The sequence below is a fragment of the Megascapheus bottae genome, chromosome 1 (genome assembly GCF_031878675.1).
Source record: "Megascapheus bottae isolate mThoBot1 chromosome 1, mThoBot2.hap1, whole genome shotgun sequence".
Classification (NCBI taxonomy): Eukaryota; Metazoa; Chordata; class Mammalia; order Rodentia; family Geomyidae; genus Megascapheus; species Megascapheus bottae.
This window is the reverse complement of record NC_143509.1, coordinates 3,123,243-3,136,431: the sequence shown is the minus strand read 5'-3', so window position 1 is coordinate 3,136,431 and position 13,189 is coordinate 3,123,243. Positions and strand designations below refer to the sequence as shown.

At 56.3% G+C, this 13,189-nt stretch overlaps 1 protein-coding gene across 2 annotated transcripts in view; it reads right to left on the bottom strand.

Moving 5' to 3' along the window:
• Positions 1 to 974: 974 nt before the first annotated feature.
• The window catches only part of Dock6 (dedicator of cytokinesis 6), a 44,661-nt gene continuing 32,446 nt past the window's right edge, over positions 975 to 13,189 (bottom strand). Inside the window, exons 30-49 of one of the 2 annotated variants that reach the window (XM_090337718.1) lie at positions 12,358 to 12,518; positions 12,070 to 12,252; positions 11,250 to 11,376; positions 10,712 to 10,796; positions 10,264 to 10,360; positions 9,985 to 10,119; positions 9,452 to 9,604; positions 8,447 to 8,605; positions 8,264 to 8,364; positions 7,120 to 7,312; positions 6,901 to 7,044; positions 4,461 to 4,592; positions 4,251 to 4,265; positions 2,980 to 3,105; positions 2,818 to 2,907; positions 2,321 to 2,557; positions 1,928 to 2,071; positions 1,740 to 1,846; positions 1,470 to 1,631; positions 975 to 1,196 (exon numbers count right to left, since the gene is read on the bottom strand). In XM_090337718.1, the coding sequence (XP_090193844.1) occupies positions 1,154 to 1,196; positions 1,470 to 1,631; positions 1,740 to 1,846; positions 1,928 to 2,071; positions 2,321 to 2,557; positions 2,818 to 2,907; positions 2,980 to 3,105; positions 4,251 to 4,265; positions 4,461 to 4,592; positions 6,901 to 7,044; positions 7,120 to 7,312; positions 8,264 to 8,364; positions 8,447 to 8,605; positions 9,452 to 9,604; positions 9,985 to 10,119; positions 10,264 to 10,360; positions 10,712 to 10,796; positions 11,250 to 11,376; positions 12,070 to 12,252; positions 12,358 to 12,518 (2,594 nt within the window). In that variant the 3' untranslated portion in view covers positions 975 to 1,153. Of the gene's footprint in view, positions 1,197 to 1,469; positions 1,632 to 1,739; positions 1,847 to 1,927; positions 2,072 to 2,320; positions 2,558 to 2,817; positions 2,908 to 2,979; positions 3,106 to 4,250; positions 4,266 to 4,460; positions 4,593 to 6,900; positions 7,045 to 7,119; positions 7,313 to 8,263; positions 8,365 to 8,446; positions 8,606 to 9,451; positions 9,605 to 9,984; positions 10,120 to 10,263; positions 10,361 to 10,711; positions 10,797 to 11,249; positions 11,377 to 12,069; positions 12,519 to 13,189 lie in introns of both variants that reach the window. The other variant, XM_090337716.1, reaches the window with a different exon arrangement.

Sequence of the window (13,189 nt, the reverse complement as noted above, 5' to 3'; positions counted from 1 at the left end):
GTAGCTAGGACTACAGGTGTGAGCCACCTCACCAGGCTCTCTCAGCTTTTTGTTTATTTTTTTATTTACTTATTTTTCCCAGTCCTGGGGCTTGAACTCAGGGCCTGGGCACTGACTGTCCTTGAGCTTTTCTCAAGGTTAGAGCTCTTCCACTTGAGCCACAGCACCACTTCCAGTTCTGTCAATGAGGAACTGAGGAATGGAACCCAGGACTTCATGCCTGTGAGGCAAGCAATCTTGTGGAGGCCATGCTCCCAGCCCTCTCAGCTTTCTTTTCTCAAGGTTGGCACTCATTCTTGGAGCCACAGCTCCATTCCTGGCTTTTTACTGGTTCATTGGAGTCTCATACACTGTCCTGCCCAGATCCTCAGCTCTCAGGAGAGGCGTGAGCCACCAGCACCTGGCCAAACCCAGAGTCTTTTCTTTCTTTCCCTGGGGTGCTGGGATTTAAACTCAGGGCTTTAACTCCCACCACAGGTACTTTATCTTTTGAGAAACCTTCCCCAACACTAAGTAAACACTCCAGGTGGGCACTTTTTTTCTTTCTTTCTTTCTTGGTAGATCTTAGGGCTTGACCTCTGGGCCTGGGCACTGTCCCTGAGCATTTTTAGCTCAAGGCTATTGCACTACCACTTACTTGAGCCACAGCACCATTTCTGGTTTTTCAGTGATTAATTGGAGACAAGAGTCACAAGAGTATCATGGGCTTTTTGTGCCTGGGATGGCTTTGATCCACAAATCTCAGCCTCTTAAGTAGTAGGATTACCGGTGTGAGCTACCAACGCCTGGCACTGGTGTTAGTTTTCCCAGTAGGCATGGTGTGAATTGTGTCACCTCTGCTATAGTGTCTGCGCCTCCTGGTCTGAGGTATCCCTGTGTCCCACAGATGGAGCCCGGTGGGACCCTAGGGTCTCAGCAGCCATCTCAGGATAAAGGGATGCTGGGAACAGACCACACACTGCAGATGTATATATATATATATTTTTTTTTTAAAAAAAACACATTTTAAATTAAGAAAGGGAAGGGCACACCAGTGCACATGGATGGGGACAGACAAAGGGACAGAGGGCCCAGGCCCCTAGGAGAGCGAGGCCCAAACAGCTAAGCCTGGGAGTTGGTCCTTGGGTATGTGGATCCAGGCAGAGCTGTCAGCTCAGAGATCTGCCCTCCGGAAACTTGCTCGGTTTAGTGAGTTCCTGGGGGTGAAATATAATGGGTCAGCATGGCCCCAGGGTCCCCCAAACTCCACAGTGCTCCCCAGTCCACCTTGTCTTCCTCCAAGGACCCTTCTAGGATCTCTTCCTGTCTATTCTGATTTGGGCTGTGCGATTCACACATCTGCCACCGGAGGAACCGATCACATCAGTTTCTCCAATGTGGAAACTGAGGCTCTAAGAGAGGACCGGCCCAGAGCCGGTCGGCTGCTTGTCCACGTCTCTGTCTGCCTCCCATGGGCCTCCCCTCGGTACCTGAGGTTGGCTGCCGTGGGTGCCAGCAGGTGGGGCAGGCGCTGGGTCAGCAGGGGCTGCAGGGCCTCCCTCAGGCGGCAGTAGTGGCGCTCGAGCTCGCGGTGGTACTCCTTTTGGTCCGGGCCAATCAGGGCTTTGTTCTTCCTCAGGGCATCTTCACACCTGAGGAGGGAGGATGGAGTGGGTTCTCACTGACAGCAGGCAGAGGCTGGCGGGGCTGGGGGGGCTCGGAGGGGGCACAGCAGCTCCCCCCGCATGTGCCCGGCCTACTTTTTGCAGAAGTCCTTGAAACACAAGCGCAATTTGTTGTGATGCCGGAAGAGCTTGGGGTCTTCTGGGATCTCGGCGAGAAACACCTGGGCCACTTCCAGGGGTCCCTGCAGGGGGAGCGGGAGGTGAGGGGGCGCCCGGCTCCTCCGGGCCCCCGCAGCCCCCTTCCCCTTGCCGATTCGGCGTGCCTGGTTCACCGTGGGCCCCACGGAGCCCTGCAGCACCATCTGCAGCATCTTGGCGTCGGGAGGGTCCTGCTCGGTGGCGAAGGCCAGCTCGCGCGTCTTCTTCTGCATGTCCTCAATGGCCACCTCCACGGGAGTCAGCACGGTCTGCGGGGAGGGGCGCGGCTGAGTCCCCGTGGCCCGCCCACCGTGTCCCCTCCCGGCTTCGGGCTGGGTTGGGGGGGTCTCCCTTGGGAGCGGCCCGGTTTCAGGGGACTTGAACTCGGGGCCTGGGCGCTGTCCCCGCGCTCGGGAGCCGCAGCCCCACGTTGGGCTTTCTGGCTCATCGGCGTTCCAGCTCGGGCTGGCTTTGAACCGCGGTCCTCCCATCTCCGCCGCGGGCGGGCCGGGCCCCACCTCCTCGCGGTGGCACACGCGGATGCGCGTCTTGATGTAGGGGAAGGCGTGCTCGGTGGTGAGCAGGGTCTTGCGCTTGTGCTGCTCGGGCAGCTCGCCGTGCGCGCGCCCGTCGGGCGTGAAGGGCGTGCAGAACAGGAAGGCGCGCAGCCCGTAGTTGCGGTCGAAGTAGGTCACCCTGTCCTTGAGCTCGTACGTGTCGAAGTGGGGCTCCACGTAGGTGATCTGGATGTAGGCCTGGGGACGGGGTCCGGCGTGAGCACCCCCATGCCCCGCTCAGGTATGGCCCAGCACCCGATGCCTGCACTCCAGGGGCCCCCAGGAGGTAAGGTTGGAATTGCCCACCTTTTCTTCTTTCCCCCTCCAGATCCTTCTGCCTCCCCCTCCCGAGCGCGTGAATCACCGCACTCAGACAACAGCAGGGATGTGCAAGAGTCTCCGGGAGAGCGTGCTTGAAGCACCCCGGATAGCTGGCTGGGGAGGGCAGGGCGGCCCACCTTCTGTGGGTCGAGTCTGGACTTGTCCACAGGGTTGGAGTCTTTGATAATCTCAACCACGTCCTCTCCAAACCTCTCCGTGTAGAATTCCTGGGGACAGAGGGCCGAGTCAGGGTGGAGGGGGTGCGCCCCCCCCCCCGGCCCCCCGGCGCTGGGACGTGCCTCCAGCCGGTGTGAGATCTCAGCCAGCTTCGTGATGGACGGCTCCTTGTACACAAACTCCTGCTCGTCCAGGTCCCCAAAGCGCGCGCCATAAAATCCCACCCGGAAGTACGTCCCGAATACGCGCTGGGGGCTGTGAGAAAGGCACGTGGCTATTTGGGGGAGCCTCTGGAGGGTGTCCCGCCACCCCATGTGTGTGTCCTGGGGGTCCCGGGCACCATCGAGGAGCCCCCTCAGCCATCCATCAGCGAGAGGAGCCAGGCCGCAGCCCGCCCGCCTTTGCCAGTATTTATGGCTTCTGCCACCAGCTCTGAATTCCGGGTTCGCTCCTTGGTGGGTGAGGGTTCATCCTCTGGATACCAATACCAAATTAGGGCCCAGAGTCCCTGGGATTGCATATACAGCAGGCGCCCCATGTTTGCTCGGCTGAGGACAAGCCGGGCCAGAGGCCGGGACCCACAGTGACTCTTGTTTTGTATGCTAGGGCAATCCCCCTTCCTGTCCCGTGTGGAGGGGAGACCCCTCCCCCAAGTCACCCCAAGAATCACCACCCTCTGCCCACAGGGAAGCAGGAGGGGCGGCTCACTCACCAGGGCGGATCCGAGCCGGGCAGGGCAGACATGGGGGGGGGAATGGACAGAAAGACACAGTCACGGGAGAGGTTGGGGCCTCCCTCTCCCCCTCTTCTGGTTATACCACCCTATGAGAAGCTAGAGATTCAGGATGGGGACAGGGGGGCCTGCCTGCCCGGGCTCTGGGTTCCTGCCATCTTTGGCCAGAAAATTCTCCCCAAACTAAGAGTTGCCTAAAAATAGAAAGGGAAAGGCGGGACTTTTTCTTTATTTTGGGGGGGGAATTGTATGTTATCTCGAGATGAGGAGCCTGGGGGGAAGCGGGGAGCTGGGGAGGCAGAGACAGGGACTAGGATGGAGAGATGGAGTCTGGGATGGGGAGATGGGAGAGAAAGAGAGGGTGTGGGGAGGGCGGGCGGCCCCCCTCCTGGGCAGTGTTGAGCTGGCCTCCAGGAGGGGTGTCTCTGGAGAGGCCCCAGCTGGGTGACTCACAGCCTCCCTGGAGATGGGGGAGGAGGGAGGATGGGGCATCTGAAGGAGGAGGGTCGGGCGGGGGCTCTGCGTCATCCCCCGCTTAGCTGGGGCCCCTGTGGTCCGCGGCCATGCTCCTCGGGCGCCCCCTCGTGGTCGCTGACCACTGATGACCGGAGATCCTGGGGGTCCCCAGAGGCAGACGGCCAGAGAGGGGGCGGGACTCACCTCCCAGCCAGAGCTCTGTGGGGGGAGAGAAGGGTCAAGGTCAGGGGAGCCCGAGGGGGGGGACACGGGGCCTCCAGGAGCAGGACTGGGAAGGATTGAGGCTGGCCTAGAGTGGGGATGTGGGAAGGGCCTGCGGCCATAGGTGAGGCAAGGCCTGGGATTGCATGTGGGCGGGGCCTGAGTGGGGATGTGGGCGGGGCCGGGACACACCTGGTGCATGATCTTGGTGAAGGCCTCCTGCAGTTTACCATGCACAGCTGCCAGCTTCTTATAGTCTCGGTGGGCTTCCAAGATGGGGATGAGGTTCTTGTAGACTTCGTTCACAGCCTCGTAGAGTCCGCCCTAGGGTACCGGGATTGGGGGGAGTTCAGGATTTCCCCATTTTTGAGAGGGGGCCAGTCCTGGGGCTTGAGCTCAGGGCTGAGCACTGTCCTTGGGTACCAAGGAGTCGAACCCGGGTCTGCATGCATGCTAGGCAAGCACTCTACCACTAAGCTACACTCCCGTCCCTCTCCCCAAACTTTTTTTTCTCTTTTATTTTTTGCCAGTCCTGGGGCTTGAGCTCAGGGCCTGAGCACTGTCCTTGGACTTTCTCAAGGCTAGAGCTCTACCACTTGAGCCTCAGCACCACTTCTGGCTTTTTGCTCTGTATGTGGTACCGAGGAATCGAACCCAGGTCTTCGTGCATGCTAGGCAAGCACTCTACCACTAGGCCAAATTCCTGGCCCCTCTCCCCAAACTTTCTACTCTGTCAGGAACACTTCCTCATAGGTGCCCAAGCCTGGCACACAGGAGGTGTTTGCTGATTGGCTGTCAGAAAATATATGTCCATTTTTTGCCCTTGAGGCCTTTCTTTCCAAAGACTCTAATAAGCAGCCTCATGAGAGTGTCTGGAAATCCAGAATAAAAATCTCACTCATAAATCCTTCTTTCAAGTGGGGACTGTTAACCCATTCTCCATTTTTGTAATTTTAGGTCAAAAGAATTGGCAAGCCAGTCATGGTAGCTCCAACTTGGACTCTTTAGTTACTTGAGAGGTCAAGATTGAGGGGACTTTAGTTTGAAGTTAGCCTAGGCAAAAATGAATTTCATGGGATTCCATCTCAACCAAGAGCTGGGCCTGGTGGATGACACCTATGACCCCAATTACATGCCAGGCACAGTTAGAGCAGGATCACAGCCCAGGCCACCCCAGGCAGCAAGTGAACCCCTACCTTGAAAATAACAACACACACAAAAAGACTGAGAGTAACTCAAGTGGTGGAGTGCCTGTCCAGCACATGAGAACCTGCGTTCAAACCCAAAAGATGAAAACAGAAAAGAAACCAGGCACTAGTGGCTTATGCCACCTGTAATCTTAGCTATTCAAAAGACTGAGATCTGACCCTTTGAGTTCAAAGCCGGACCAAACAGGAGAATGCATAAGATCTCTAATTAAACCTCTCTCACACACACAAAAAAAGCAGAATTATGGCTCAAGTGGTCAAACCACACCGTGAGTGAAAAAGCTAAAAGACAGTGCTCAGACCCTGAGTTTAATTCACACAAGAAAGACAAGCCATCCACCACTAAAGGCTCTTTATGGATCCTGATTCAAACTAAGCAACCACAGAAAGATGACTACATATCTATCACATGCATTACTATAAACAAGGAGGAGAGTTTTGCAAAGTGTTTTCTCAGCAAGGGCTGTAAAGAAAGTAGCTCTGGTGTACACGGAGCCAGCTGGGATTTGTTTAAAGTCAGAGCCTATCAGACTTGAAAGTGCCTGTGAATCTCTGAAATCTTGGTTTAACTACATGGTCCGGTATGGAGGGCTTTGCTAAGGCCCATGAGTCCAGTGTTTTGTTTTGTTTTTGCCTTGTATATGTTAGGCAAGCTTTCCACTAAACTACATCCTCAACCTCCTTTCTTACTCTCCCTCCTTCTTATAAACAATTTCACAATTTATTTTTTATTAATTAACTTTGGGGGGGGAGTTTCTGCATATCAAATTCTCTTCTTCTTTTACTTTTATTTCTTTATTTTTGCTGCCCATGGGACTTGAACTCAGGGCCTTGGGTGCTGTCCCTGACCTCTTTGCTCAAGACTGGCACTCTACCACTTTGAGCCACAGTGTCACTTTCAGTTTTCTGGTAGTGAAATGGAAATAAATAGTACCATAGGGGCCAGGAATTTGGCCTCGTGGTAGAGTGCTTGCCTAACATATATAAAGACCCCAGTTCGATTCCTTGGTACTGCATACATAGAAAAAGCCAGAAGTGGTGCTGTGGCTCAAGTGGTAGAGCTCTAGCCTTGAGAAAACCCAAGGACAGTGCTCAGGCCCTGAGCCCAAGCCCAGGACTAACAACAACAAGAAAAAAGTATCACAGACTTTCCTTTCTGAGCTGGCTTTGAACCACAATCCTCATAGCCTCTTGGGTAGCTAGGATTATAGAAACAAGTCACCGGCACCTGGCATGGGGTAGAACCCATGATCTCTCTACCTCTACCTTGAGTGCAGGAATTACAGGTGGCTACTCCTGCACCAGCCAATTCTCTTTCATGAACCCCCGGCCTAGAAACAGCGCAGCAGTGTCTGATGGCGCCTATGACTCTGGCTTCCTGGCCCCTCTGCCCCCCCCCATCACCTACAGCCCCCAGGCCTCACCATGGTGAAGTAGGCGGCCGCCTGCTCCAGCAGACCCACCAGCCCCAGCTCCGTGAAGTGCTTCCCCGAGCAGAAGCCCTCCTCATCTGGCGACAGGATGTCATCGGAGATGGCAGATTCCTCCAGCACGTTGGACGAGATGTTCTGCGGTCACAGGGATCGTGGGGTGCTCATCCTGACACCCCCTGTCCCCCCTTCTCCTCCCCGCCGCCCCCTCACCTGGAAGGACACGCAGCCCACGGGGAGGTGGCGGCTGTCCTCCAGCAGGGCCAGGTACTCGGCCACCAGGGCAGCCGCGTGCACCATGCACTGTGCAGCCTCCGCGTGGTTGGCCAGCTCCGCGTGCTTGCCTGCCATGTTCTGCAGCCAGGTGAGCCGCAGGTCTGGGGAGCCCTGGTAGCCCCGGGCGATCCTGGGGGGGATCCACAGTGAGGGGAGGTAAGGGCAGGGACTCACTCCATTCCCTCTGGTACCTGTCTTGTGCCCAGGGCCCCTGTATCCCATTTACCTGTCCACGCACTCCCCAGCTGTCCAGCCCTGCTGCACTTGGCCTACCTGCCCCCTGCCTGGCCCTCTCCTTCGCCTTCCTGCCCTCCCACCTCACAACCCCCTCTGCAAACCAATCAAACTGGCTTGCCATTTCTCCTGTTCCCATCTCCAGTCCCCCCAACTGGCCTTCTCCCATCTATCTTTCAAACACCCCCTTCTTCACATCTGTTGTTCTTCTAACCAGTCATCTGGTATCCTTTTATTCTCCTTCACCTGTCGGCATCTTGCATTCTGTGAGCTTGAATGTTTTGGGAGGTGCAGTGCATGCTAGGCAAGAGTGCTACCATCAAACCACCCCCCCATGGCAGAGCCACACCCCATTCCAACACAGTTGGACCTCATCTTTCCCCATCTCCTCTCCCCCCATACACAAAGGGGAAAAGCTTCAGCTCAGGGCCTGAGCACTGTCCTTGGGCTTTCTCAAAGTCAGAGCTCTACCACTTGAGCCACAGCACCACCTCTGGTTTTTTTTCTGTGTATGTAGGACTGAAGAATCGAACCCAGGTCTTCGTGCATGCTAGGCAAACACTCTACCACTAGGCCAAACTCCCAGTCCCTTCACACATATTTTTAAGGCCCTCTGTGGACGGTGAGACCTCCATTCTCTTTGGCAACCTGGCCATGAGGGGACCATGAGGGGCCTGTGAAAACTAAACTAAGCCAGGCACCAACAGCTCACACCTATCCTGCTAGCTGCTGAGATCCACGGGGTCACGGCTGGAGGCCAGCCAGGTCATGAGACTTCACCTCCAGTGAAGAACACAAAGCTGCTTGCTGGGGTGTCGGGGGGGGGGGGGGGCTGGGACGCCCTCACCTGTACATGAGGTCGATGAGCATCTCCGGGTCCTCCTGGTGCTCCTTCATCTTCACGGTGTCGGTCAGGATCATGTGCAGGTTGAACATCAGGTCCTGGACCTGGGCCAGAGGGAGGACATCCGGGGACCATGAGGGTGGGGGTTCAGGGGCCAAGGGCGGGGTGGAGGCCCGGGAATGTCACCTGCTCGGCGAAGGTGCTGTCCCTCAGCCCCACGTCCTCCTCGGCGTAGGTGAGGATGGTCTTGAGGGATCTCCTCAGGTGCTCCTCGCTGAAGTTCTGGGTCGTCCCCACGAGGGAGGACAGAGACATCGTCACCTGCATCTTCACGCGGGCAAAGTTCTGCGGGGACGTGGGAAGAGCTCAGACACCCCGGGCACCGAGGCCCGGACAGCCTGTGGACTTGATGCCTCACAGAAGCCCAGTACCACTTTCTCCACCTGTCTACCTTCCAGACTCCTTTGGGGGGGGGGGGCTTTTGCTTGTGGGGCTTGAAGTCCCTGGGTGCTGTCCCTGAGCTCCTTTTGCCCAAGGCTAGTGCTCTACCACTTGAGCTACAGTGACACTTCCGGTTTCCTGGTGGTCTTAACGATGCGTCCCAAGGTCTTTCCTGTCCTGGCTGGCTTCAGAATGTGATCCTCACAGCTCAGCCTCCTGACGAGCTAGGATTACAGACAGGACCACCAGCACCTGCCATCCTGTCCATCTTTTTTTTTGTTTTTTGTTTTGCCAGTCCCGGGGCTTGAACTCAGGGCCTAGGCACTGTTCTTGGGCTTTCTCGAGGCTAGCAGTCTCCCACTTGAGCCCAGCACCACTTTTGGCTGTTACTGTGTATGTGGCACAGAGCAATGAAATCTGAGTCTTCCTGCATGCTAGGCAAGCACTCTACCATGAGGCCAGACTCCGGTCCCCCCTTCCCTCCCAATCCATCTTTGAACAGTGAGACCCACAGGTGGCCTCCCTGAGGGAGCCTCGTGTTCACCAAGCCAAACCCTAGGCTAGGCTCCTCCCACAGCACAGACCACGCCCACCCTGATCATGCCCCACCTTGCTTGGCCCTGTCTTGTGTAGCATAGGCCACGCCCCATGCCGTGGGTAGGTGCATTGGTTAAGCCACACCCCCTGACTGGACTGGCCACGCCCCCACCGCCACGCCCCACCCCTCAGGCAGGCCACACCCCCACGTACGTGGCCAATCTCGAAGTTCTGGCGCATGAGGAGGTAGAGCGAGGCGCTGGCTTGGGTGCGGATGGCACTGATGCGGCTGCCGCAATGTCGCAGGAGCCTTAGGCAGAGGTCGGCGCACAGCTCCGTGTCCTCCTCAAACAGCAGCTCTGGGAACTGCTCCCAGGACAGACAGACAGACAGACAGACAGACTGAGCCCCGCCTCGTTCAGGCTCAGAAGGCCTGGTGGACCCTGGCCCCGGCCAGCCGCGGGCCAGGCTTACGCCCTGGCAGTGCAGCCACAGCTAAGGGCCTGAGCACACAGTGTAGGTCTTAAGTGAGCTGATGTTTCTTTCTTTCTGGTGGTTCCACTGAGGAAAGCCAGAGCCAGACAACACGTGCTCTACCCCCTCTTAGCTGCACCCCCAAGCCCTCTTTGCACAGGCTGGCCTGCAGCCAGGGGTCTTTCTGACCTGGGTCTCCTGAGGAGCTGGGTTGCAGGGACACCACCTCACCTGGCACTGGCTGGCATGAACAGCTGTGAAGGGCCGCTTACCTTGGACACGAGGGCCCTCTGGGTGGCCAGGCCGTGTTGCAAGAAGAGGGCACTCTGGGAGCTGCCCAGACTGAACAACACCACCTTCAGTACTGCACCCAACACACTCTCCCGGGCCTCGGACAGCATCACGGTCTTCAGGGAAGGATGCCAGAAATCCACATGTTAGTGATGGAGGTGGTTATGGGAGCAGGAAGGAGAGGAGGGGTCAAGGGTCAGGGGTTCCAGGCCGCCTGAGAGGGATCAGAGTGTCAGGGAAGCCGCTGGATCGAGCGCTACCTGCACGATGATCTCCAGTGTGTCCAGAACCACCAGACTCGCCTCAGTAGCCAGGTTCCCATCTACCAAGGCCTCATGTTCCATTTCATCCTTGGTCCTGGAGTGGGGGCGAGTCATGAGGCCACATGGGGTCAGAGTCTCTCGCACAAGCGAGCTCTTTCTCCATCCCATGGCCGGTCTGAACCCAGAAAATTCCTTCCCACACTCAACCACTAGGCCAAACACCTGGCTCCATCACATAAATATTTTTAATGAGACTTTTTTCTTCCCCTTTTCCTGTTTTGTCTTGCAGTAGTAGGCAGAAAAGCCAGGACCTCGCACATGCTGGGTGAGCATAGTACACCAATAAAACCTTTTCTCTTTATAAAGCTGACCTGCCACAGATTAATTCATGACAGTAACGGAACACGGACAAGAGTAGGAGCCCTTGTCCACCTTGGACCCTTACTTGTCTGCACGGTCTGAGGTTTGCCTCCAGTGTGTGATGCTCTTGCGCCAGCGAACATTCTCCTGGTTTCCAAACGGGCTCCTCTCTGCAAAGTGCAAGTGTGCATTCGTGACTGTGTCGGCAGGGAAGACACGTGACCCCTCAAGACCGAAGCGGAGATGAAGATGTCTGGGTGAGTTACCCACACACAGCCGGTCACTGGTGGCTTATACCTGTCATCCCAGCTACTCAGGATCTGAGGGACAAAGTTCAAATCCAGCCAGGGCAGGACAGTCTGTTAGAAAGAGTCTCGTAGGGACTCTCCTGCCTGGGCTGGCTTTGAACCGGGATCCTCAGATCTCACCCTCCTGAGTAGCTGGGAAGACAGGTGTGAGCCGCCAGCACCCAGCTTTTCATTTTTTCCAGTGCTGGGTGGATCCTGGGGTCCCACACGTTAGGCAAATGCTCGGACAGCCGCACCCCCAAGCCACACGCTTCCTGTGTGGGGACAGTGAGGGGTGTCTAGCCGGAGGAGACTGGGGTCCAAGGCGTATCTCACCCCGACTCCTCCGCACCATCTCCTGCCGGGCTCCCACGGTGCCCAAGATGGCCTCCTCTAGCCGGGCCTTCATGTCCAGAGACTTTTTGAATGTGAGGCTGTTGATTCGCTCAAAGGCCTTCTTCCCCTGTGGGCAGAGACCCCAGGTCAAGGTTAAAGTCTGCCCTTGTGCCAAGAGTGAGGCTGGCTGGTCAAAGTCTCCTTTCTTCCCCTTGCCCTCTCTCCTTTTCTTTCCTTCCTCCTTCCCTCTTTTTTTTTTCCTTGTGTGTGTGGCAGTTGTAGGATTTGAACCCAGGACCTAGGAGCTGTCCCTGAGCTCCTCTGCTCAAGATGAGTGTGCTTTACCACTTTGATCCACAGCTTCACTTTTTTTTTGCCAGTCCTGGGGCTTGAACTCAGAACCCGAGCATGGTCCTCGAGCTTCCTCAAGGCTACCACTCTGTCACCTGAGCCACAGCACCACTTCCAGCTTTGCCTGTGTCTGTGGTACTGAGGAATTGAACCCAGGGCTTCCGGCATGCTAGGTAAGCACTCTACCACTAGGCCACGTGAGGTGTTTGAGGGGTAAGAGTCTCCTGGGAACTCTTTCGGCCCATGATGGCTTTGAACCTCAGTCCTCATATTTCAGCCTCCGGGTAGTTTGAATCACAGGCCTGAGCTCCCAGATCTCAGCACTTTTTCCCTCTTTGCTTCCTTCCTTCTCTTCCTCCTCCCTTCCTTCTTTCCTTCTCACCCATCCCCGCCTTCAACCCTAATTTCATCCCATCCGAGCCAGCCTCGCAGATTTACCAGCAATGCAGACTCCCCCTGCACCCCCGACCTTGTACTCGAATGCAGCCAGGCAGAGGTAGAGCAGGTCCAGGAAGCGACCGAGCTGTGGCAGGCCCAGGTCAGAAGCCCAGCGGTGCAGCAGGGCAGACTCGGAATTCTTCAGCACCCACAAGACGCAGGCCAGCAGGGTCCTGCTGGACTCAGCCGAGAGGGGACAGCCCCCGCGGGATGCCTGCGCCCCACAAGAACAAGCGTCACCCTCCATTCGCCACGAGCACCACCCGGCATGTACCCCAGTCCTCGGCCCCCATGGGGTGGGGACAAGCCTGCTACTCACAGGTGATGGTCCCTGGGAGAGGCTGGCCCGGGAGCCGGGGGCCAGGGGGCCTCCGGCTATAGCCATGGCCACCGAGGGATTGATGGTTCCTCCAATGTCCCCTTCACCATCGGTGTCTGAGTCAAGCAAGGAGGCCAGTCTTGACCTCTGACCTGGGCCCTCTGGGGTGAGGGGAGGAGCGGCCAGAGAAGAATAAAGTGTTTGTGAGTTGTCCCTCCAGTGGCTCCTATTCTAGAAGGTTCCCTTGACAACATATACCATGCTGAGGGCTTGGCTGTCTACCCCTGGAATGCAGGATTTCTGGGGTTTGTTTTGTGTGGGGTTTCCCCCACCCTGGCTTTGGCTTTTAAAAAAATGTAATAAACGGGATTTGAACTTAGGATCTCACACTTACTAGACAGTAAATGCATGCCTTCCCCTCAGTCCGTTTTGCTTTATTTGTAATTTTGAAATGGGGTCTCATTTTCCGCCCCCTGACTCGTCTAGACCACAGTGCTACTGTTTGCACTTCTTATATAATTCGAATGTCAGGCACAGGCCATTGCCAACAGCGATTGGTTGAAATAGGGTCCGGTGAACTTTTCTGCCTGGGCTATCCTTGAACCTCAATCCTTACAATTTTATTTCCCAAGTACCTAAGATTACGGGCATGCGCCATCACACCTGGTACAGAATTAATTCTCTTTTTTTGTTGTTTGGTTTTTGGATTTTTCTCTTGGTACTGGGAATTGAACCCAGGACATTGCACTTGGTAGGCAAGCTTTTGCCACTGAGCCCCCAAATTAATTCTTAACCTTTAAAACCAGTTCTGCTGAGGGCGGTAGCTCAGGCC